We start from the raw sequence: 26870 nt of genomic DNA on the forward strand, positions 1-26870 counted from the left end.
ACACAACCCCTGCATTGATTGGAACAAACACTGGATATCAAGCTGGGAACCAGCATCTCTGGCTGGTCCGAGACTGCAGACAGCTGCAACGGTTCCTGGGATTCGCTAATTTTTACCATCGCTTCATCAGGGATTTCAGTCTTGTCTTGCCTCTGACCCAACTAACCTCTCCCAAAGTTCCCTTTCAGTGGTGTCACCCAGTCAAAGCTGCATTCAAACTTCTTAAAAAAAGTTTTGTTGCAGTCTCTCTCTTGCAGAACAGAATGACAACGTCCTCACCTTGGAGGTGTTGAGACCTTGGCTCGAGTCATAGTCTGGATGGATCACAAGAATCTAGCCTACCTACAGACAGCTGAACAGCTTAATGCCTGACAAGCCAGGTGGGCCCTGTTTTTTACCCATTTCCACTTTTCCATAACTTACAGACACAGTTCACACAACATCAAGCATGATGCTCTGTCACAGCAATACTCCGGTAACGGCCTGCCCAGCCGGCTCTTCATTTCTGCTTCCGTATATGCCACTGGGCACACATAACTAAATTTACATGGCATCCTGGCATCCATTAGACCTTCACCTTCCTATAGCATCTCTTTTGGTGGCCTACACTGATAAAGGATGCTAGAGAATACTTCTCTTCCTGTTCTATCTGTGCACAGAATAAGTCTTCCAGCTTTCCTCCTGCAGGTCTGCTCAGGCACTTTCCAACTCCTGGACAACCCTGGTCCCACATCACTCTCAACTGTGTGACTGGTCTGAGCCCTTCCAGTTGAAACACGGTAATACTCACCATAGTAAATCGCTTTTCAAAAGATGCACACTTTGGCGCCCAACCCAAACCTTCCACAGCACTGGACATGGTTCAGCTCCTCACAGACCGCATTTTCTGCCTCCACGGGATCCTTCTTGACATTCTCTCCGATCGCGGGCCCCAGGTCTGGAAAGAGATCTGTTCAGCAATTGGCATGAAGGTCAGTTTGTCATCTGGTTTTCATCCCCAGACCAATGGTCAAGCTGAACAAAACAATCAGGAGCTGGAATCTGCACTCCATGCATCGTCTCCACCAATAACCGCGTGGACCATGCAGCTTGCCTGGGTGGAATTCACTCATAATTGCATGACCTCTTCAGCAACTGGCCTGTTCCCTTTCGAGGCCTCTTTGGGCCACCAATCCCCGCTCTTTCCGGGAATAGAAGGTGAGCACTCTGCCCCATCTGTTTAGCATCATTTGTGCAGGTGACGCCGTATCTGGAAGACCACGCAAGCAACCTTCCTCCAGAAGGAATCAGACTCCTATACTCCTAGGCAGAAGGTCTGGCTCCTGACTAGGGCCCTATTCAAGCAGAATCTAAGAAACTGTCCACAAATTTTAGCGGTTCCATATGAAATTGAGGCCAGATTGAGGTTAACCCCATCTCTGCTTGCGTGAAGTCTTTGCCCAACATACACATCGACAATGCTTTCCATGTTTCCGAGCTAAAACCATATCTCTCCAGTCTTCAGTGTAAGGAACAGTCATGGGACAAGGAGGGGGTCCTCCCTGGCTCGTTAGCTTGTTTGTTGTCTTCTCTTTTCTTTTCTCTCTCTCGCTCTCTTTTTCTCTCTTCCCTCCTTTGCCTTGCTCTTTGTTTATTTTGTTCTCCCCACCTGGGTGGTACTCACTGTGGGTTCCTCACTGCGGCACCTCCCTGGATTTTTCCCTCACTGTGGAAAGCCTGAGTTTCTGTAAGTGATTGTTCTGTTCTGTGAAGAGTGTTTGATGACTGGATGTTTGTTACCTCTCCCTGGATCCCTGGAGTCCCATTCCTTACCAGCACCATTGTATATAGCAGTTTGTAATTGCACTGTAAATAAGCACACCTAACTGTGACAACCTTGAGACCCGCATTTAAGTCCTCACTGGCAAACATGATACCTTGTGCCTATGGTGCTCAAGTTAGTGACTATTTTGTTGGTTTTAGCTTTTTCATGGGTTGACCAATATTAATATCTAGAATATCACTCCTTGCACCACAGCGCTTTAAGATTACTAAGTTTTGAAATCTTCTTGGCTATGTTTTACTGCTGTCAGAGACAAAGTTTAGCAGTACAAAGAAGAAGGGGCAACAGATGACAGAAACCAAGCAGATGGTGCCGGGGAAAATGGGAGATGTGTTGAATTAACTGGTGTTAATATAAAAAGATACGCACAGACAAATTAACCAGAAATCACATGAATGACACAGAGCAAAAGAACGGTCTAACAGAAGTTCTACTTTCCTCTGTAGAACTCACACTCTAGGTGCTCTGTAATAATAGATGAAGCCCATAGTTAATAATGAGCATAATCAATTAAAAAAAACCTAACAGGATTAAAACTTTGGGAGGAGTAAGTACACTGTCCTATTAAAGCTGTGGCGGTGGTCTCAAATTTGCTTAGCGAGAACAGAAAGCAAACCTAGAATTTGTGGTCCATTAGTCAATGAATAAATACAATAAAATGTTTGGCTATTGAAGCTTTAAAATCTAACAACAAGCTAAATATCCACCTTGGAGATGGAGTTAAAAAAATGCATTATAATGTGTGCATTTATTGCCCTGAAAGTTTTTACACATTGTTTATTTTAATGTTTTTTGACTCTGCCATAGTAGCTTTGAATGATTGATGGTTCAAAGTAATCCTTATTATTTCGGGGCGATCGTGGCTCAACACTTGGGAGTTCGCCTTGTAATCGGAAGGTTGCCGGTTCGAGCCGCGGCTTGGACAGTCTCGGTCGTTGTGTCCTTGGGCAAGACACTTCACCCGTTGCCTACTGGTGGTGGTCAGAGGGCCCGGTGGCGCCAGTGTCCGGCAGCCTCGCCTCTGTCAGTGCGCCCCAGGGTGGCTGTGGCTACAATGAAGCTGCCATCACCAATGTGTGTGTGAATGGGTGGATGACTGGATATTTAAAGCGCTTTGGGGTCCTTAGGGACTAGTAAAGCACTATATAAATACAGGCCAATTATGTTGGGCCCTAGTGCAGCCTCTCAGTTCAACCTCAGTCTGAAACAAGTTGTTTTAACTGCCCAACTCCACTAGCTAAGACAGAGGTTCTCGAAGTGTGGGGCCCACACACACACAAAAAAGAACGCTTGGACACTGCTAGCATAATGGACAGATTTTTGACGGGGCTCCTACACAAACGCAAAGCAGGAGATGAAGCATCGCCAAAATGTTTCCAAACCAACCTCATTCCAAGCCAAACACAAGAAAATATGGTGAAGCATATCTTCCCTTTGGCTTCACCTGCACAACTGCTGAGGTAGGTCTCTGTGATAGAATTAGTTCTCCCTGCGTCAGGAGCACGCACTGGGCTCTTCAAATCATGGACAAACAGTATCCCACATTTTTTATTTTTAGTTCACAAACACTTGTTGTAATGACTAACTACTCCTGACATTTTGGAGATGTTCTTTATACAGTAAAGTAAAAACTGAAGATATTAAGATTAACAGTATTTTGTAAATGGTAGATGGCCTGTATTTGTATAGCGCTTTACTATTCCCTAAGGACCCCAAAGGGCTTTAAATATCCAGTCATCCACCCATTCACACACACATTCACACACTGGTGATGGCAGCTTCATTGTAGACACAGCCTCCCTGGGGCGCACTGACAGAGGCGAGGCTGCCGGACACTGGCGCCACCGGGCCCTCTGACCACCACCAGTAGGCAACGGGTGAAGTGTCTTGCCCAAGGACACAACGACCGAGACTGTCCAAGCCGCGGCTCGAACCGGCTCATTTCTGCCGCTTGTATCCGCGATCTCGTTCTTTCGGTCACTATCCACAGCTCGTGGCCATAGGTGAGGGTAGGGACGTAGATCGACCGGTAAATTGAGAGCTTCGCTTTTACACTCAGCTCCCTCTTCACCACGACGGACCGGTGCAGCGTCCGCATTACTGCAGCTGCAGCCCCAATCCGTCTGTCGATCTCCGGCTCCCTTCTCCCATCACTCGCGAACAAGACCCCGAGATACTTGAACTCCTCCACTTGGGGCAGGAATTCATCCCCGACCCGGAGTGGGCACTCCACCCTTTTCCGGCTGAGAACCATGGCCTCAGATTTGGAGGTGCTGATCCTCATTCCCGCAGCGTCACACTCGGCTGCGAACCGTTCCAGTGCGAGCTGGAGGCCCTCACCCGATGAAGCCAACAGAACCACATCATCCGCAAAAATCAGAGATGAGATTCTGAGGCCACCAAAGCGAAAGCCCTCCGCCACTTGGCTGCGCCTAGAAATCCTGCCCATAAAAATTATGAACAGAACCGGAGACAAAGGGCAGCCCTGGCGGAGCCCATCACCCACTGGGAACGAGTCCGACTTATTGCCGGCAATGCGAACCAAGCTCTTGCAACGGTTGTATAGGGATCGAATGGCCCATAGCAATGGGCCAGACACCCCATACTCCCGCAACACCTCCCACAGGACACACCTGTGGGAGGTGAATCAGCTACGTAGAATCAGCTACGTTTTCAAAAATACCATGTAGGTGTGGACGTAGCATAAAAGAATTAGTAGTTTATTTTATTGCTACGTGTAATTTATTGCAGTTTACTTTTATTTGTTCAATTGTTTACTAAATGTTTGAGGTGTGAAATAAATCTCAATGGAGTTTGAAAACAAAATATGTGTGTGTGTGGTTAGGTGGGGAGGTGGTGTTTGGGAACCACTGAGCTAAGATAAGCTACTGTAAGCTTCTTCTGACTGGTTGGGGATTCTGTGCTCACATCTGGCAATGTGTGCCTTGGAGCAGGGGCGGATCTAGAGAAATTTTCTTAGGGTGGCATGAGGGTGGCAGAGAAATCAAATGGGGTGGCAAAATCAAAGCCTTTTTTTTCAAACACATATGCAGGTGGTGACATATGGTTAAAGTGATTCAAATGCAGTAAGTATACATGCTTTTCATATAAATATAGTCTATAACTTAATTATTTTTTGTAGCCCACATAATTAAACATGTTAGTTTCACATAAAGTCCACATAAAACAACTGAATTTTGATCCTATGTACTGCATAGCCTGTGTAATAAATAAATATGTAGCCCAATAAGTATAAAATCCAGAAAGCTACACAACATGGGGCGGTGTTGTTCAAAATGTGCTCTGGCACAATCATAGGCATGGCTTGCTGCTGAAAACAAGAAAAAAGCCGGTCCTGCTATGGGCTGAACCATTTGTTAATGGTGGAGGGGGGTAACACGTCCTTGATAAATCCCTTAAAATCGCAGCTTTGGCGTATGCAGATGACGTGACGGTGATAATTAGAAACCAAAACGAACTGTCTTCAGTTATGGAGATATTACACCATTACGAACAGGCATCAGGTGCCAAACTGAACCAAGACAAAACTGAAGGGGTGTGGCTTGGACATCCGACCAGACAACCTAAAATGATGATCTCTCTATGTAGGGAGATTAAAATTTTGGGTATATGGATTGATAATACTGACTCTAGTTTACTAAATTGGAATAAGAAAGAAAATGAAATTAAAATGGAAATTATGAAATGGGAAAATAAAGATACAAATTATAAAACGCGTATTAATATTGTAAAAACACACATAATTTCGAAACTTCTTTTCCTTGCCGCAATTTTTCCTCCTCCGAGAACAACTGTAATGAAAATAAGTAAGATGTGCATTAAATTTATCTGGGGATCCAATCGAGAAGTGACTAAGAGAAAATTTATGTACAAGAGTAGGAAGCACGGGGGTTTGGGAGCCCCAGACTTAGAGATTGTTTTGCGAATTCCTTTTATAAAAATTACTCAAAGCGCAATTTCTCGGGGTGCCCCGTGGGTTCGAGGGAAGGAGCAATTGTGGCAAAAGAAAAGAGGCAGGGCCAGAGCGGGTGTTCCATACCACAGACTTATGTTCGGTGACTTATCAAGTCAATGGGAACAATATAGTTTAAATATTCTCCAAGATAATACGAAAAATATCTATAAAAAAATTAATGAAACCAAAAATGAAGGTGTAATTCAATATAAGTATGCAAATGAAGATGAAAACCTTTCAATAGTTAAAAATATACAAGACAAATTATTATCTGAAAGCATGAGAGACGTGGTGTGGCTCATCTCGCTCGGGCGCCTCCCTGTGAGAGCGGTGGTACAATGGAGTTGTTTTGTTACCACCATGAAATGTCCTATGACAGGCTGTGATGAAGATGAGACCCTAGAACATCTTCTATTGGATTGTTATAGGACAACTGAGATCAGGCAGAAGATGACAGAGATTGGCTATGATGTGGATGTTAATATTAAAGCAGTTAAATATGGTTTGTTTAAAGAAAAAATGTGTGACGACAAAAGGAGACTCTTTTGGTTAGTAATGTGTGTAATAAACACACATATTTGGAAAACTCGTGCCAAAGGAGTACTTGAACAAAAGATGATAAGTAGTGATGTTGTGAGTAAACATATCATTACAGACCTGCGGAGAAGACGAACAATGGACCTGAAACTTGGGAAAGTTTTCCCCTGGAACGAATTAAAACTGTAAGTCTTGTGAACGTTGTGTGGACTCAGATGCTAGATTTTCCTCCTTGTTTCTCCCTTTTGTATGTGCTCATGGTTTTGTATATGTAATTGTATGTGTATGTGCATTTTATATGTAAACTTGTTTACTTTAAATAAAGTTTTAAAAAAAAAAAAAGTAACACTATGCAATAAATGTATTTGTAGAATTTATATTCACTGTTAACTGTAACTGCACTCAAAGTGTTAATGGTATCTTATTTTAACCCTTTAAGACCTACCATAGAACCAAGTCCGCCAGAGCTTATATTATATTTTTACATGCTGTAGTGCCATTTTTGGGAGCTATACATCAATACAACCATTATAGCCCAAATGTTAATAATATGTATGCATTAAGTGCATAGTAATTACATAAATTGCAAAAAAGTGCAATAAACTACAAAAACATTGAAAATCGTTTTGTTTTTTTTAACATATATTTCTGGTTAGAGAAATTTAAGAGGCTTATCCCTCAAAACTGAAAATACAAAAAAGTTGCACAAAATAGTTTCTTGTACCCTGTCAGGGCTCTGACAGGGTACAAGATGACAACTTTGGAATTCTACTAGAAACAGTCGATCATATTTGTTTGTCAAAGCTGAATTCAATGCTTATTGTAGCTAACAGCTACAATAAGCATAAAAGCTACTGTACGGCTATCATTTGTTAACATGACGCTTGGTCTTATACATGTAATACATTTATTACCAACCTGAGAGTTCATCCGCTGGTCATTCGACATGACGAATGACTTCTGAAGTCTTAATTCAGCTCAAGACGCTGTAGATTCCCGTCAGTAACACTTTCAGTCCGCTAGTAAAACATAGTTTTACTAATCTGCGGTTGATTACTCTTGAACCGGAACTGGATGTCAGTCCCAAAAAACTGAATTTTGGAACTGAAACCGAATGGTGAGAACTGAATCTGAAATTATTTTATTTCTATTATTAAGTTTGCTTGTTATTCATGTTTTGGTTGATTAACAGTCACCAAAGTTTTGGTGATAAATAAAGTGTATATATTGCTTTAGATCTCACTATGCCCCCATGTGTCAGAATATACCTTGTGGAGTACAATTGAATTATTTTAATTTAGAGCTGACTTTTTCTCTTTTATTCATATTTTTTTTAAATAATTCTTAATATTATTACTATTATTATTATTAACAGAGATCAAAGTTTGCAATAAAAACCATCTGAGTTTGAAAACTGCTCTGTCTGTGTTGGTGGCTTTAGGATGTCACATTTGCTCAGCTGTCAGTCAATCAGCCATTTCCAGAAGTGCTGTAAAAGCTTCGCTTATGTCATATTCACTTCAACAGATAAGCTGAACTCAGCACACACACATCCCTATTATTGACAGTGACAGCCAAGGTGTGTGTGATGACCTCACTGCTGCCTTTGCTCCTCCACTGTACTGCAGTTGCATATGACCTCAAGGTCCCGTAGCACAACACACATACACATACAAATGCATGCACTCAGGAATGCAAAACGCCTCAAATGCAAACGCACACTCTCACTGGGTGTTTTCTTTTTACACGGGCACACACAAACACACACAATATTCCAAGAAGGTCACTCCTCTCTCCCTCCCCTGTACTGTGATACCACACATACAGTAAAAACATACTCCTGCAGGGGTGTGTTAGTATGCCTCAACAAACACAGCCACATCCCAGCTTGATAAAAACATGAGTTGACTGCAGTAGCTTCCTATCCATTGTGTTACACCATGAGCCCACAGTAAGGTAAACTTCACTCTGCTGTTAAAGTCACTATACACATTCAGTCCAGTTTAATCCTAAATTGGGCCAGAACACTAAAATTACAATTAATAAATCGTTTCAATAAAACACCTCCAAATTGTTCCCCTTTCATTCAGTGTAAAGACATTTAACTACCAAAGAAATAAAAAGAAGCAACACTACAAAGAAATTTTACTTCCGCAGAAAAAAAGACTAAAAAATTACAGAGAAGACATTGGCAGCTCATTACTCATTACAATTATGTTTTTCTATAAAGTGGTTTTAGATATTTGTGCTTACAAACGATGAAACATACACAATTAGTACAATAACTGTGACAAGATCAGGCCTAAAAGATACATAATAAAGTGTTTTTAATCTCTTGTTATTGTAAAAAGAATATACAGGTTTTAATTTAAAAAATCACCTTACTTTAAATGTAACATCAGACAAACAACACATGATATATTACATCATGTTTTTATTTACTGAACAAAATGTAGAAGCGGTGTGTAAACTAAGTGTACCCCATTATTCAATAGCTTATTGATCCTCAAGCGAGGATGTTTCTGTATGACTTTTAGTCTCATCACTGTGAAAGTATTTTGTACTTACAGTGGGCTTATGTTGCAGCACAGTGGAGAGGATGCTACTGTAGGTCAGAACATGAAGTAAGGATTATTTTGAACCATGATTCATGCAAAGCTACTTTAGCTTACAGTGCGCATGTTGCAGAAGGTCCAGATGACGTCTTTTTACTGTATAACTCCTGATGCGTCAAACCTTAGACTTGAAAGAGTATATATATGTTTAAATCTAGATTTAAAAAAAGCTGAGAGTACTCCACACTGGGTCATGACTATGCACTGGTAAATTATCATGTGCCTGGTTGAGAGGAGATGACAAGAAATTGGTGTTAAGACATCATTAATTAAATAATTTAATATAATAATTATTATTATATTAATTTAATAGAATAATTATTTATTTAATTATTTATTATATATGATATTTATTTGTTTGAACTACACTTAATACTCTGTTTTTCTTTCTTGAATTAGAATTCTGATTGTACTGGTCTTGATCTTTCCGCTGCTATGTGTAAAGTGAGATAAGGCCACTCATGTTCAGTCCACTCTAAAGCAGTAAAGTAGGTGCTGTTTTAGTAAAATGAGGTGTGAGGATGAAAACGAGGCAGAACTAAAACATGCTGTCCTCAGTGACATTGAGGACACATGAGCACCTGGCTTCATATTCAGCTCATATTACAAAAAGGTGTATTAAAGGCCTTCATCCCAGCTGAGCACAGCAAAAGGAAGAGTAAACACCTGCTACTACTGAATAACAGAAATCGGAGGACATGGAAAAAACAATGCAGTTAAAAAAGCAGAGAAAACAGAAGCTGAAGAGAAACTCCCCTGTCTGAGACATTGATTGATATTGTGTCTGACGTGTCTTCACCATCCACCTAGAGATGTCAATGTGCCAGTCTAACAAGTCATTATGTAAAAATGATTCACCAAGTTCCTCTTAATATAGAATGTATTTGAACTGCAGTCAAGTTGTGTTATTCTCTTAATGTTGACCATGTTAAAGCAGCATTTTATCCTGTATAACATTAAGGCAGCTGTTAGAGTTCATTTTTGTCCATTTGACAGATTGTATATTGGCTCTTTCCTCTTCTCCTATCAAATAAGCGCTCCTCCAAACTGGAAGAAGTGCTGATATAAATCCTCCTGGAGAAAAACTCCTAACTTTGAAATCTTCTACTTTTTGGAAATGTAATGCAATGTATTTTCTGGTATACCACTCAAATTACTGACTGGCCTGGCTACTACTGACGATCCAGAATCAGATTTTTTGCCATGTAGGTTTTTAGTCTGATCAACCAAAAAACAACCAAAGTCACTGTAATCAGTGCAGACAGTTGTTTTTATTCAGTTGTAAAAATTATTCTTAATGAACAGGTCAAAGAGTACAGCGTTCAATGTCCTTTATGAATTATGCTACCGAGTTGCTTTAAGAAAGTAGTCTTTGAATTGTAATTCCAGAGAACTACTACTCTAAATACAAGATTAATTATGTTTACTATTAAATTGTTTTACTATTGAAACTAGGGCTGGGCGATATGGCCTAAAATCCATATTGCGGTATAATTTGAAGCATGTGCGGTAATGATATATATCGCGATCTATTCTTTTCTTCTGCATAATGTATTTTCTGCACTATAAGGCACACTTAAAATCCTTTAATTTTCTCAAAAATCAACAGTGCGCCTAATGTATGAATTCTGGTTGTGCTTACTGACCTCGAACTAATTATATGTGGTACACAGCGCTCAAAAATCTGTCAAAAATGTTTTAGTACGACTTTGGTAAGCTATGAAGCCGCACCGCTTGATGGATTGTTGGAGGATTACAGCTACCATAGTCAGGAGCCTCGCAGAGTAATCTGGGTCCAAAACTTATAGGTTCCAAAGTCAAACAAACACTGCAGAGTTAAAAACTGTCTAAATTCTTTCATCTTTAATAACATGATCAGAGTTGCTGATTTACAAGGTGTAACAATTAAGTTTAACATCCAGGAATCCATGAAAACAGAATTTATTAAATTTAATGGAGTTAGAAGCTAGCAGGAAGTTAGCAGGAAGTTAGCAGGAAGTTAGCTCGCTAGTTTCCACCTAAGCATGATATAGCATGTATTGACTGAAAAATTCAAAGTACAGCTCTGCTGTCACTTCCAACACAAATGAAGACAGAAAATAAACAGCAGTGACGTTTGTAGGGTTACTGAAGTTGGGCTAGCTGGTATATAATGATGTGCTACATGATCGCTAGCGACACAGCTATGTTAGCGTAACATAAACACAGTGAAGCTGAAGGATGAACGCTAACTTTTTTCCACTCGATACAAGTTAACGTGAGGGTTCCCGATGGTTAGGGACAAATGCAATCGCATGGCAGGATGCTGTAAACGGACCAAACTTCAGTCAGGAGAACAACTGAGATAATCCATCCACAATACGAGGTTAGTCATTAATATACTGCAACAACATGGGAATAGAGCAGCTGCGAGAGAATTCAACATTAATGAATCAATAGTACGGAAGTGGAGGAAGCGCAGTTTTTGGCTTTCTTCATATTCCAAAACGTGTTTCATCTCTTCGCTATTACTGTCACCCGGCATAATTTGCAGATGATATTGTTTGCAGCCGCTGCAATACTTTCAACCAAAACAGGCGCAGCTTGATGACACCATCAACATACGCTATTGCGGTAGAGCGGTATAGTCAAAATCTCTACCATTGGCCAAATTCATATCGTTTCTACCGTATACCGTTTATACCACCCACCCATAATTTAAACTATTATATATCTGAAAATTGCGCTGCTAATATTTTTATACAATTTCGATTACTTTTTACTCTATAAAAGAAGACAGCAGTGTATAATAAAGTCTAACAACTGGACTGAGCAACTCAAATTGAACAGTTTACTGACAGGTTTGTCATTAATGAAGTTTGGAACATCGAACAGCAAATCAAGATATGAATAACTTATTTTAACTTGGGTGCAACTTTTGTATTTAGATTGCATTTTCTTTCCAAGTCAATTAGGCATGGAAAAAAGGCGGCCTCGAATGGACATTTCAGGTCTCACTTGTGTGTCTGATGCATTTGAGGAGTTGTGATATGACAACATCAGAGAAACCCCTGTGGTAAAACATCTGCTCTCAGACACAGTATGATCCTCTCTCTTGGACAGGAACACTTATATGACCTACAGGCCTACTGCGTATAGTCACCAATGCTTAGATGTTCTCGTTGTTGTGTCTCCCTCAACTATACTTTCATCCAGCCTATGAATTAAGAAAATACCAAAAAAGCTAAAATATTAGTAGTGCACTAATTATGCCTGGAAAAACTGTACTAAACATATGCATATTTTTCATTTTTGAGATCAACTCTACTTACCATTTACAGGCCTAACATACATTAAAACATACATTAAATGTAGCTTTTTCACAACTCTTGCAGCATTCATTCTGACAGTCATAATTCTGTTTGCCTGTAGCACTTGACTAGGCTTGGTTTGTGGGGGTCAGAGTAAGAGTTTTGTATCAGACTACTGATTGTGCAAGGCAAACTAAAATGTTAACATAATAAACTGCTTATAAATCATCAAACCATGTTGATATCATCAGGGTTAACTCCTGTTAGAGGTAGACTCCATTGTTTCTCATACCCAACAGAGGACAACTCCTCTGGCTGCAAAGGTCAGACTGTACAGACGTCTGTGAAAAGACATCACTTGACTCTGCTAAAGAGAGATACAGTACTGGGTTGGGTGTGCGGGTATGAGCAAGGGGAAGATCGAGTATATGTCCTTTAGTTACCAACATGCCATATTAGTGCCATAGACAAGGGTTTATGCATTATTTTGGCTCCTTAAAGCTCTGGATTATTGCAAGTAAAACATTAAAAGCCAGACAGGTTCACTTTCAACTCGATGGATGAGGCTGTGCCTCAAGGTGGGTGCTAATTATGGCTTTGTGTGTGTGTGTGTGTGTGTGTGTGTGTGTGTGTGTGTGTGTGTGTGTGTGTGTGTGTGTGAAGGCAATGATGCTAAGGCAGCACTGTCTCCAGACCGACACAGCATGACAATGACACGAAGGGAGAAGGACAAAAAAGAGGGATGGAACAGAAACTGAGAGAAAGAGAAAGTGAAATAAAAATGAAACTATGAAAAAATGCAGAGAACAAGCCTGAGAGAAAAGACAGACAATCCTACAGCCAGTTTCAGTCTAGACAAGGTCAGCCAAAGTGTCATGTACACTTTAAAGCAATCTTTAAAGCGACACACAGTCCCAGGAAGATCCCTGATAGCCTGGATATGTAGAGTATAATCTGAGGAACATGAGCTGTCCCTGTTTATATGAACTTAAACCATTCTGAATTAAAGAAAAATCTGTGAATATATGTGAATTAATGATGATGCTGAACTACAGGGAGTGCAGAATTATTAGGCAAATGAGTATTTTGTCGACATCATCCTCTTCATACATGTTGTCTTACTCCAAGCTGTCTAGGCTCGAAAGCCTGCTACCAATTAAGCATATTAGGTGATGTGCATCTCTGTAATGAGAAGGGGTGTGGTCTAATGACATCAACACCCTATATCAGATGTGTATAATTATTAGGCAACGTCCTTTCCTTTGGCAAAATGGGTCAAAAGAAGGACTTGACAGGCACAGAAAAGTCAAAAATAGTGAGATATCTTGCAGAGGGATGCAGCAGTCTCAAAATTGCAAAGCTTCTGAAGCGTGATCATCGAACAATCAAGCGTTTCATTCAAAATAGTCAACAGGGTCGCAAGAAGCGTGTGGAAAAACCAAGGCGCAAAATAACTGCCCATGAACTGAGAAAAGTCAAGCGTGCAGCTGCCAAGATGCCACTTGCCACCAGTTTGGCCATATTTCAGAGCTGCAACATCACTGGAGTGCCCAAAAGCACAAGGTGTGCAATACTCAGAGACATGGCCAAGGTATGAAAGGCTGAAAGACGACCACCACTGAACAAGACACACAAGCTGAAACGTCAAGACTGGGCCAAGAAATATCTCAAGACTGGTTTTTCTAAGGTTTTATGGACTGATGAAATGAGAGTGAGTCTTGATGGGCCAGATGGATGGGCCCGTGGCTGGATTGGTAAAGGGCAGAGAGCTCCAGTCCGACTCAGACGCCAGCAAGGTGGAGGTGGAGTACTGGTTTGGGCTGGTATCACCAAAGATGAGCTTGTGGGGCCTTTTCGGGTTGAGGATGGAGTCAAGCTCAACTCCCAGTCCTACTGCCAGTTCCTGGAAGACACCTTCTTCAAGCAGTGGTACAGGAAGAAGTCTGCATCCTTCAAGAAAAACATGATTTTCATGCAGGACAATGCTCCATCACACGCGTCCAAGTACTCCACAGCGTGGCTGGCAAGAAAGGGTATAAAAGAAGAAAAACTAATGACATGGCCACCTTGTTCACCTGATCTGAACCCCATTGAGAACCTGTGGTCCATCATCAAATGTGAGATTTACAAGGAGGGAAAACAGTACACCTCTCTGAACAGTGTCTGGGAGGCTGTGGTTGCTGCTGCACGCAATGTTGATGGTGAACAGATCAAAACACTGACAGGATCCATGGATGGCAGGCTTTTGAGTGTCCTTGCAAAGAAAGGTGGCTATATTGGTCGCTGATTTGGTTTTGGTTTGTTTTTGAATGTCAGAAATGTATATTTGTGAATGTGGAGATGTTATATTGGTTTCACTGGTAAAAATAAATCATTGAAATGGGTATATATTTGTTTTTTGCTAAGTTGCCTAATAATTATGCACAGTAATAGTCACATGCACACACAGATATCCCCCTAAAATAGCTAAAACTAAAAACAAACTAAAAACTACTTCCAAAAACATTCAGCTTTGATATTAATGAGTTTTTTGGGTTCATTGAGAACATGGTTGTTGTTCAATAATAAAATTATTCCTCAAAAATACAACTTGCCTAATAATTCTGCACTCCCTATATCTTCATTATCATGCAAAAGATAACTAACAATGAATTATTTAGTGAAATGTTATTGTTATTCTTTTTTCAGCCAGCATGCAATTCTGAATAGGGGACGAGGTTCGTTACTAGATTCATTAGTCCCTAAATCTATAGACAATTAATCTGTGAAACAAATGCTAACTAAATATAACTGAAATAAGTGATTATGTAAAATAAGGACATACGGTGGTATTTTTTAAATTCATATCTGTGCAATATTATGTGACATTGTTAATTCTTGTTTGTTTTGTCTTGTTTCTTCTTCTTTTTTTTGGTTTTGGTCATATTTCTGATTGCCCATTTGGGGGCCCAGCATTAAATTCTTAATTCTTTATTTCTTTTTGTTTATTTATTTGCAAATGGCTACTTCCTACTATCCAACCATCTGGCTGGATCTGGTTCATACCAATCATTTGTCTAAAGAAGGCTAAGTTTCTCTCTTAATGGATGTTTGGTTTCCAAGTACCTCTTTAGCTTGGCCCCATGGTAGCATTAACCAAATAGCTATAAACTCCAATTCTATGAAAAGCTTTGCTCTTAACCTTGATGCCCTAACATTTCCTTCTTTCATTTCTCTATGGTTCAATTATGGAAGGAAGGCAAGCAGTCTCAAAGCTTATCTCTCCACTGCGCCCTCATAGACGATGTTTGTATACTTTAAAACCACTATATAATATCTACTGCTACCATATTTATTTACCATGATGTAGGGAATGAATCACAGAAAAATATTCAGGCAACAGTTGCTGTATACACGTTTTTACAAGCATCTCAGATTTATTTATTTATTAAAAGTCAGTAACCAAGCGTATCAGACACGCTGTGCTGACAAAAAGCAATCGAAATCTCCTCCCCTATCCACCAGTCGTTCTTAACTAGAGATGGACCGATCCGATATTATGTATCGGTATCGGTCCGATACTGACCTAAATTACTGGATCGGATATCGGAGAAAAATAAAAAATGTAATCCGATCCATTAAATATCACGAAAGCACCTCACAAAACTTGCAACACGCCGTAACTCACCTCAGAACGTTAGCAGTATGCATCACGTGATAGAGCGGCTGTGGCATGCGGGACCTGTCGGTGGTCTGGATAGCATTTGGAGCTTCGCTAGCAACCCGGCATTTCATCTCCGACAAAGTTATCCCGAGAGAAGTAAAGCAAGTGTGTAAGTCCATCTCTGAATGTTTGTAAAGCATTCCTGCGTTAAGCTTAACAAACGACTGCCTCTTCTTGCTGCTACTTCAATCATGAAACTGCTTAATGATCAGCTGATTGGCTTTTCTGTGCGAGTCAGTGTCTCTTGTTTGTTTTTGGCCCACTTTGCACCAGAAAGAGGAAACCAGCGGCTGAACAACAGCAGCACGTTTAAGCTTGATCAGCTGTTGTTAGAATGTATTTAAGATAAGATAAGATAAGATAACCTTTATTAGTCCCACACGTGGGAAATTTGTTTTGTATTTAATATTACTTTCTACTCGAGGATCTTTTTCTACGTAGCTGACGGCTGGTAACTGTGCAGGGGCGGATCTAGCAAAGTTTAGCCAGGGGGGCCGATAGGGCATTAACAGGGAAAAGGGGGCACAAAGACATACTTTTCTTTCTTATTCTCATTTAAAATGTCTAGCTTTTAATAAATAATTATCTGACACCCAAAGTTTTAATTTGATGTAAAATGAATAGAAGTCAATTACTGTATATAGTGACTATTAAGTCTAATATAAATACCCTAGTAAGCTATAGTACTTTTTCCTTTGGGAAGGTACCATCTGTGCAGTCTGCAATTTTGTTGAAGAAAGATGTTGAATCTATTTAATATTTCTTGAAAAATAATTGATTTCTGTGCCTTTTTTTTCACACTGCATCAAATTAAGGTTGATTACGTCGATTAAGCATCATGAGGTGGAGCGTGAGGGGTGGTTCCTTATTTTTTATTTATTTATTTTTGTTGTTGCTGGGAGTTGGAACCCTATTAGTTAGGTTGCTTAATATTTATGCTAAGTACTCTTTAAAATACTAGAATAGGGAGGATGGTGTAGGTTCAAGTTTATTAGATTGATCAGTATTGCTGAACTATGAAATATTTTTTTTTTTGCATACAGGTATAACAGAATAGCTTTAGTGTAGTTGTTGTTTTAAACTTGAGTATGAACTTATACAAAATGCAGCAAGATATTTAAAAAACAGTTTTGTTGACTAAAAAACACTATATCGGATTCATATCGGTATCGGCAGATATCCAAATTTATGATATCGGTATCGGTATCGGACATAAAAAAGTGGTATCGTGCCATCTCTATTCTTAACATCTAGTGATATGTCTTCAGTTCTCCATACTATAGTACCGCAAGCCAGGAAACATTACCAAACTAACAGGACAGTTGTACTCCACCATTTTCATAACACAGTTTTGATCAACTCAACATCTATGGAAGATTAACATGGTCATGTCAAACCTTGCTTTGGTGGTATTTTCATTTGAATCACAGGCTTGCGTGACAAATTATCATTTTGAGGCCAAGTCAGCTTCAAGTTGCTTTACTTTTTCAGCACATTTTGTCTGATATTATGAACAGTTAACAGAACTTTATCTGTGCTACATTACTTCCCTGAGATCCAGCCGCCTCCACACTAACTAATGTTTTCCTACAGCTTTGGACAAATCTGACGTGACTCTTTCACCGATCATCTTCAAAAGGTGTCAAGTTAATAATATGTTAGCAGTCACAAAGGATACAACGCAGCCTGGGAAATTATTTCTTCTATTTCTATAACTAATTATTTCTTCTGTGTTTCTTTAAGAGGTAAAGTCTGAAAATGAACTTTGACCCAGAGACGGACTGTCTAAAAAACGGATGGTGTCAAACTGAATTATAGTAAGTGTTGGATCCAAGCTGAGTGCCAGAGGTTCTTCAAGTGATCAGGTTTCTAACGTGACAAAAAAACTAAGCAGCATACAGTCTCCAATCCAATCACCGAGTCCTGTACCATAATGTTGCCTTTCTGTTGCTATTAAATTACATATATTATCATATAGATATGTGGTAGACTTTAAAATAACTTTAAGATATGGTGCACTACAATAACAGCCATACACAGATGGCACAGCTTCATTATTAAGCTTTCACTTACCATCAGATTGATAAGATGTAACTCATTTTAAAAGCACTGCAAGCCTAATGTTATTTCAAGCAGGCCATGAAGTCAAGCTTAGTTGCAATCCCAGCTGATCTCAGTGCTAGCACACATCAACTGATGGCTCATTCTACAGAACCAACTGGTAAATACAGGTTGTGTTTTTCAGTTTTTCAGAGTGAACTGGACGCCAGTGTGAGGCAGGCAACTTAAATTGAACTCTAGTGATGCCAAAATATCTAAATATCTAATGGGTTACCAACCAACCCATTCAGCCAGAAGATCACATGAAGAAAATCACTATGTCTATGTTTAAATGCTTGTAGCAACTTACCGCTCTTGGTGTCCTTTCCATCCAGTAAGGGTCGGTAGTCACTCTTGGAGACCGTCTCCCCAACTTTGTCATCGTAGCTCTCTTTCTCCAGTGAAGCCACAAAGTCTCTCTTCAGGAGGGCATCACCAGGGGCCCCACCTTGGACGCCACCGCCACCCCCACCCAGAGCATCTCGCAGGCTCAGGTCCATAGTCCCGTTACTGGAGAGAAAAGGGACAAAATTACTTACATAAATTTTTGCTTAATGATATTTTTCTTCACCTTTAGTCAGGCGCCCATGTTGCTCACTACACTTATAAACTTTATCAGGCAGTTTTTGGGAAAAAATCTCCCAAGTTTTTTTTTAAACAGAGCAAGGGATTTTCAACATATGACTTCTTTTTTAGAAAACTTAAATTACTTATCTACAGAAAGTAGCAGGCATATTTCAGAAAAAATGACCTGGGTAAATATTAATAAGCAACTTGAAAACAGACCTTTTTATTGAACCATTTACTTCTTTTTAAGCACCTTTCAAATGCTCAAAGCTTGAAAAATCTAGTCAAAACTGAGGAGTATCTTTACACACAATATAAAAGCTTCACAAAGGGCCTGAACTGTTACTTGAGAAAGCATCGTGCCAAAAACAAAAGCAATCAGTTCAGAGTTGAAAAAAAAAAGAATTACTGATGATGAGATGAAACTATAAGCACAGATATGTTGCTTATGTGCGAAGAAAGAAGAAAGATCACCGTCCCCACAGTGAAACATGGTAGTGGAAGTATTATGCTGTGGGGATGTTTCAGTGCATCTGGAACTGGGAATTAGGGCTGTGCAATATGACCAAAATCTCATATCCCAATATAAGACATATATCGTCCCCTTAACGATATAAATCACAAAGATTTAACATTTTCTGTAAATGCTGTGAATCTCAGGCAGCTCGACTTGCGTTAAGTGTTTCCAGCTGGGCGTCATGTACCTGGAGTCGAGTGTTTTAACCGATGCATGAAGCGATACATTTTTAGACATAAGTTGTAACGGCCACCGTTTTCTTTGTGGGTATTTATTATACGGCGTGCTGCGGGAAAAAGGCTGTTCTAACGTTTGAGTCTAAGGTTTATTTTTTAGCACCTGGCGACTCTTTTTTGCTTCTCATCCGTAAATACTCTGCATACTCTTTCACGTGATTCAGTTTATTTTGAAAAGTCTCAACAGGATCTTGAGCTTTATTGTGAAAGGGTTATGTGGAAAATAAACAAGCGGACACGCGATGGTTTTACTGTCGTTGTTGCTAACGGCAACGCATAAAAACAGGCGCTTGTCCGTCTGTAGTGTGGTTATATTAAATATAAGAGAAAGAGAGAACTTTAAGAAATTAATACAGCCACTACAGTGACCATCAAAACGATGAAAAAATATTGCCATAAACAGTTTATTTTGCGACACCACTAAACAAACGATAGCGTAAACTGAAACGATAGATGTTTTTATATTGCATCCAATATATATCGTTATATCGAACAGCCCTACTGGGAACCGTATTAATTTGGAAGGAATCTTAATGCTTAATTAAATGCTTAATTGAAGCACCTGTTCAGCAAGCTCCAATGTGGAGAAAAGTAGAGCGGTAATATACAGTACAGCATAAAAAGCAAATATGATGCAAACTAATCCATGACACAGAGGCACAATTTGACTGACAAACCATTTCTGGAATAAGATGCATCAAGGAAGGAAATAAGAATATGAAATGCACTTCATCCTGACATAACTTAAATCAATATGTTCAGTTAAGAAATTACCCCTTACAACTTTCTAAATCCCACAAATACACACTGCAGCCCAACACTTAGACAGCATGACCCTATTACAAACTCTTCTTTCTCCCTGTCCTTTATTTCTGTTTATCCCTCCATCCACACTCGCGGCAAACAAGCTGTCATTGTCTTGCAACTGTACCAAACACACACACACTGACACTCTGTGGCCAGCAGCCAGGATGAGGACATACAGTAGAGTGTTAGCAGGCCTTGAGAAGAACTGTAGGCCATTGTTTCAGGGGTCAGACACCTTACAGTGGTCACCACACACAACATTCCCAAACTGAGAGTCACTTTGGGGTTCTTTAACAGTCTTGTTTTCTCTTGTTGGTTTTCACTGTTGCGCTAATCCACATGCAAATGTATTATTTTTTCACTCTCCTCTCATTTTTCTCATAAACATACATTTTTACCAAAAGTGCTCATTCCAAGTACTTTGTGTCACAGTCACACATTCCTCCTGACTCTTCCTCACACAAACACAATCAGGATGTACTCAATAATGCCATCATTCTAATTTTTAAAATGAACTATCCCTAAATAGAAGCCTCCATTGCCCTCCTAGCGTATTATACTGCAATATTTATCGCTTCATTGGACAGGTTTCATCAGCCAGAACATTCAGAGGCCTGAACTTGGGGTTCTTTGTATAATTACTGACATACAGAATTATACAGAATAACAATTAAGTTTTGTGTCTGGAAATACAACCCATACGGAAGCTTATCCAGAATCCCAATTATGGAAAAGCTTCACGTTTTGAAGGTAACAGTGTATATAATTTCTAGATTCAATACGAAGATTTACTTACAGAGAATTACTCAAAACAATGATAAAAACACTAAAGATGATCACAGGACTCTGCAGTTCTGCTCAGTTTGAAGCTGCTTTTTGTCTATTTATGTCTGCAGTACGCAGATATTTTCAGATGAAAAAGCTCTGATAAAACCAATGTGCATTACATCCTCTACAGCATGCATAGTTAATGAGTGGCTAGTGAATAAGCTGTAATAGCTGTATTACAGCTGAGCTGTAAGAAGAGTGAATCTGGCTTATATATTTCTCAATATTTCTTCCCACAATGTATAATACATATGAAATAACATTATCTTAAGGTAGTACTAGTACTAGTAAAAGTGGTGCACTCCAAAATTTTAAAGTAAAGTTAACAGCTGGTCATGCTCATCATTTTAGATGCAGAATAATATATTCTGTTTGTTTTTAGGTAGTTTTCTAAAAATGTAATCTGCAAAGTCAACAGTTACTATACCTGTGAACTGTATTACAATGTTGAAATATAGTGGACAACTACAAGAAAGTTGCACTAAACAGAGACAGTTAGTTAAGTTTAAAATATGTGAAAATTTATTTCTATTCAAATAAACATTCTGTGAATCACATTTTCTTTTTTTTCTTCTTTTTTTTTTTACAAACAACATTATTTCAACAGGATGGCTACAATCAGTGGGTTCCCTCTTAGAATAAACTTTAACATCAGTGCGACACATCTGTATTATCATGTTACTATGTTACTATGCAAAGAAAAAGCAGTACATAAAGTAAGGAGGAAAAAAGAAAAAGCTTATAGTGACGGTAAGACTGTTGAGTGAGCTGTTCAGGTCTGAAGGATTAAAAACTGTCTTTCTACCCGAAAACCACCACCTCTCCCTGTCTGAAGCCAACCGTCTGCTACGTAATCACTTCACCCTCCAAACCACTGGCAGTCCTCACACAAGCTAGGACACACACACTGGCAGGAATTTAAACACTTTGCTGTACCGTCATAATACAACTGAGATTAACCTGAGGATATTTTTGTAACTGTGTGTGAGGTAACGCGAAACCTAATGTCAATTAAGCTCTATTTCCAAATTGCTGCCTTTTTCTGCTTTACATAAAAAGGGTATTAGCTAGGTTTTGTAATTATTTTGACCAGGCTGACAAAGTTTTCTGGGAGGAGTTTGCATTATAGATTTTTCAATCTTAAAGTATCAGTAAATAGAGTAACTCTTAGAATTGCAAGAGTCATTGAACAAAAATGTCTTTTCATCATTTCAATCACTACAACATTAAACAACAATTTATGTAGAAAAAAGTAGAAAAAAAATGCTTGCATCAGTGGGTGTGAATGGGTGAATGAGCTATGCTGTCTAAAGTGCTTAGAGTGCTCAGTCAGACCACATAATCTGCTCCAATAAAACCAAACAAAAAGGGAAATGTCATACTAAAACTAAAAATGTATACTGTTACATTTCTGCTATAGACGCTGATGCATTCTTATAACTATAAATGAAGATTTGTGATGCAAAAAAGTTATTAACAATCAAAATCAACAATTAAACTATCAGTTGGTTGGAAAGTGTTTATTTACAACATTCTTAACTGTCACAGTTTATTTGATCTATTGAATTTGTAAGTTAGCTCACATCCAAATTCTAATTAGTGTCTAATTTTTAATGCAGTCTTATTGGAGAGAGTCAGAAGATAAACCAAAATATCCCCCCCCCCCCCCCCCCCCCCCAAAAAAAAAAAACCCCAAAAAACTATTATATAAAAGTTAGAAGTTAATTTGCATGTCACTGAGTGAAATATTTGATCCCCTACAATACAGCTAGAATTTTGGCTCCCACAGATTGGCTCAATCAATTGTAGATAGTCCTGATCTCAACTTGTTATGTGATTAAAGCACACCTGTCTACAGAATCAATTTCCAATTCCAGCCTCTCCACCACTATGGGCAAGACCAAAGAGCAGTCATATGGTAAATGAAGTAGTTATTATATAGGTCTTTTCTACTCTGAGAAGTCAAAACAATTTATACAACTTGTCTCATTCACACAAGCACTTTTTTCTGTACACATTTGCATATTATCTAACATTCCCACACATTCATACGCCACTGGACTTCCTGAGCTACATATACTTGGATGTCAGGACCTAGAATGGGTCTACAATCCAACTGTAGGCCCATTGTAGCCTTCAATCCCTGGGCTACAAAACTATCAACAATAATAAACAAAGTGCTGTACAGCTATTTGAAACTAAAAGGATAAATAAATAAAAGCAATACATAGCAATACAAGTAAAAAACACAATACAAGTTAAAAACAATAAGAATTTAAAAACTAGAAAGCCTAGAATTAAGACATGTAGGATAGGTTGAACAAATGTGTCTTCAACTTAATTTTAAAAATCCCCACAGAGCATGCCTGCCTAACATCTTGAGGGAGGTTGTTCCACAAATATGGTACACGAAAAGAAAACGCACGTTCTCCAATTGTCTTTTTTCTGGCTCTGGGAACCTTTAGAAGGCCAGAGTCCTAAGCTCGTAGAGCACGGCATGGAACATAAAGGTGTAAAAGGTCAGAGAGGTATGACGATGCCAATCCACTGGCCTTGTAGGTGAGCAGCAGGATCTTAAAATCTGCTCGAACCTAACAAGGTAGCCAACGAAGAGATCTCAGTAGAGGGGTAATGTGCTCAAATTTCCCAGTTCTTGTTAAAATGCGAGCAGCTGCATTTTGCACCATCTGTAGACCTCTAAAGCTTTTCTTTGGTAGCCCAGAAAGAAGAGCATTACAATAATCAATACGTGAAGACACAAATGCATGGACAAGAACCTCTGCAATGTCGTTGGCAAAAGTTGATTTTGAATTTGGCTATGTTCCTCAAATGATACAAGGCAGTCTTTGTTATCTCTTTAACATGAGACTCGAAGGAGAGCACCATGTCAAACCACACGCCCAAGTTTTTTACCTTGTCCCTGCAATTTATGTCATCAATTTTCAAGATGAAATTTTGGGACAAGTACTGAAGTTTTTTGACAAGTACTCTGTCTTATCAGTGTTTAGGAGCAAGAAATTATCCGATAACCAGCCCCTAATTGCAGATAGATAAGATTCTAGTTTAGACACCTCAGCACAATTTCCAAAGGTTAGAGGAACATAAAGCTGCAGGTCGTTAGCGTAACAATGAAAGGTTACATTAAAAGAACATAAAAGAACACCAAGAGGCAGCAGATACATAGAAAACAGCAATGGTCCAAGTACAGAGCCCTGAGGGACCCCATGCCTCATTGCCCAGGTCTCGGAGAGATCATTTTTAAAACTAACAGTCTGAGACCTCCCAGACAGGTAAGATCTCAGCCATGATAAAATATTTCCTGTAACTCCAATAAAATGTTCAAGCCTATCCAATAAAATACAGTGATCCACAGTGTCAAACGCAGCACTTACAGTGGGGCAAAAAAGTATTTAGTCAGCCACCGATTGTGCAAGTTCCCCCACTTAAAATGATGACAGAGGTCAGTAATTTGCACCAGAGGTACACTTCAACTGTGAGAGACAGAATGTGAAAAAAAAATCCATGAATTCACATGGTAGGATTTGTAAAGAATTTATTCGTAAATTAGGGTGGAAAATAAGTATTTGGTCACCTCAAACAAGGAAAATCTCTGGCTCCCACAGACCTGTAACGTCTTCTGTAAGAAGCTTTTCTGTCCCCCACTCGTTACCTGTATGAATGGCACCTGTTTGAACTCATCATCTGTATAAAAGACACCTGTCTACAGCCTCAAACAGTCAGACTCCAAACTCCGCCATGGCCAAGACCAAAGAGCTTTCGAAGGACACCAGGAAAAGTATTGTAGACCTGCACCAGACTGGGAAGAGTGAATCTACAATAGGCAAGCAGCTTGGTGTGAAAAAAATCCATGAATCCACATGGTAGGATTTGTAAAGAATTTATTCGTAAATCAGGGTGGAAAATAAGTATTTGGTCAATAACAAAAATACAACTCAATACTTTGTAACATAACCTTTGTTGGCAATAACAGAGGTCAAACGTTTACTATAGGTCTTTACCAGGTTTGCACACACAGTAGCTGGTATTTTGGCCCATTCCTCCATGCAGATCTTCTCGAGAGCAGTGATGTTTTGGGGCTGTCGCCGAGCAACACGGACTTTCAACTCCCGCCACAGATTTTCTATGGGGTTGAGGTCTGGAGACTGGCTAGGCCACTCCAGGACTTTCAAATGCTTCTTACGAAGCCACTCCTTTGTTGCCCGGGCGGTGTGTTTTGGATCATTGTCATGTTGGAAGACCCAGCCTCGTTTCATCTTCAAAGTTCTCACTGATGGAAGGAGGTTTTGGCTCAAAATCTCACGATACATGGCCCCATTCATTCTGTCCTTAACACGGATCAGTCGTCCTGTCCCCTTGGCAGAAAAACAGCCCCATAGCATGATGTTTCCATCCCCATGCTTCACAGTAGGTATGGTGTTCTTGGGATGCAACTCAGTATTCTTCTTCCTCCAAACACGACGAGTTGAGTTTATACCAAAAAGTTCTACTTTGGTTTCATCTGACCACATGACATTCTCCCAATCCTCTGCTGTATCATCCATGTGCTCTCTGGCAAACTTCAGACGGGCCTGGACATGCACTGGCTTCAGCAGCGGAACATGTCTGGCACTGCGGGATTTGATTCCCTGCCGTTGTAGTGTGTTACTGATGGTGACCTTTGTTACTTTGGTCCCAGCTCTCTGCAGGTCATGCACCAGGTGCCCCCGTGTGGTTCTGGGATCTTTGCTCACCGTTCTCATGATCATTTTGACCCCACGGGATGAGATCTTGCGTGGAGCCCCAGATCGAGGGAGATTATCAGTGGTCTTGTATGTCTTCCATTTTCTGATGATTGCTCCCACAGTTGATTTTTTTCACACCAAGCTGCTTGCCTATTGTAGATTCACTCTTCCCAGTCTGGTGCAGGTCTACAATACTTTTCCTGGTGTCCTTCGAAAGCTCTTTGGTCTTGGCCATGGCGGAGTTTGGAGTCTGACTGTTTGAGGCTGTAGACAGGTGTCTTTTATACAGATGATGAGTTCAAACAGGTGCCATTCATACAGGTAACGAGTGGGGGACAGAAAAGCTTCTTACAGAAGACGTTACAGGTCTGTGGGAGCCAGAGATTTTCCTTGTTTGAGGTGACCAAATACTTATTTTCCACCCTAATTTACGAATAAATTCTTTACAAATCCTACCATGTGGATTCATGGATTTTTTTTTTCACATTCTGTCTCTCACAGTTGAAGTGTACCTCTGGTGCAAATTACTGACCTCTGTCATCATTTTAAGTGGGGGAACTTGCACAATCGGTGGCTGACTAAATACTTTTTTGCCCCACTGTATGTGTGTCTGTGTGTTACACCGGAGCTCTTTAAAGAGGGAAGCTTGACAACCAAGCTAGCTACCATTAGCTGACAACTTAGCACTGATGTTCTTTCACTCAAATGATGTTACTTCTGGTTCCAAACATACAGCAGCAACAGCTCTGAGATATCAAATAATAAATGATGACATCCATCTTTTACACTCTTAATGATCAGCATGAATGGTAGATATAGACTACAAATAAAACTTGCATATGACTCAAATGCGCAAGTTGAGTTTGATATATTTTTGCAATGTGCACTTATCAGAAAACTGTGCCAACATTGAAAACAGGAACTGCTGAGATTGATAAGAATTTGGAAGCTCTTCTCAATTCCAATCCCTAAGCTTGTTCTCAACCAAAGCCAGACTGATAGTTCTGACAAAAGCAGAAAACAGTGTAAAAGAAAATTGTGTGAATTCGATCTTGACAGTAACTGATAGTGTCCTGGAGTCCATCTCTCCACCTGGTTGCATTGAGTCTTCTGTCATGCAGACGTCTGTG

The 26870-nt window shown here is 39.7% G+C and overlaps 1 protein-coding gene across 1 annotated transcript in view; it reads right to left on the reverse strand.

The window, feature by feature from the left end:
• map4l (microtubule associated protein 4 like) overlaps positions 1–26870 on the reverse strand; it is a 132439-nt gene that overhangs the window by 87967 nt on the left and 17602 nt on the right. The window contains exon 2 of the mRNA XM_004565066.3: positions 18354–18553. Coding sequence (XP_004565123.3) covers positions 18354–18543 — 190 coding nt within the window. The 5' untranslated portion in view covers positions 18544–18553. The remainder of the gene's footprint in view (positions 1–18353; positions 18554–26870) is intronic.

The sequence above is a fragment of the Maylandia zebra genome, linkage group LG18 (assembly GCF_041146795.1).
Source record: "Maylandia zebra isolate NMK-2024a linkage group LG18, Mzebra_GT3a, whole genome shotgun sequence".
Taxonomy (NCBI): Eukaryota; Metazoa; Chordata; class Actinopteri; order Cichliformes; family Cichlidae; genus Maylandia; species Maylandia zebra.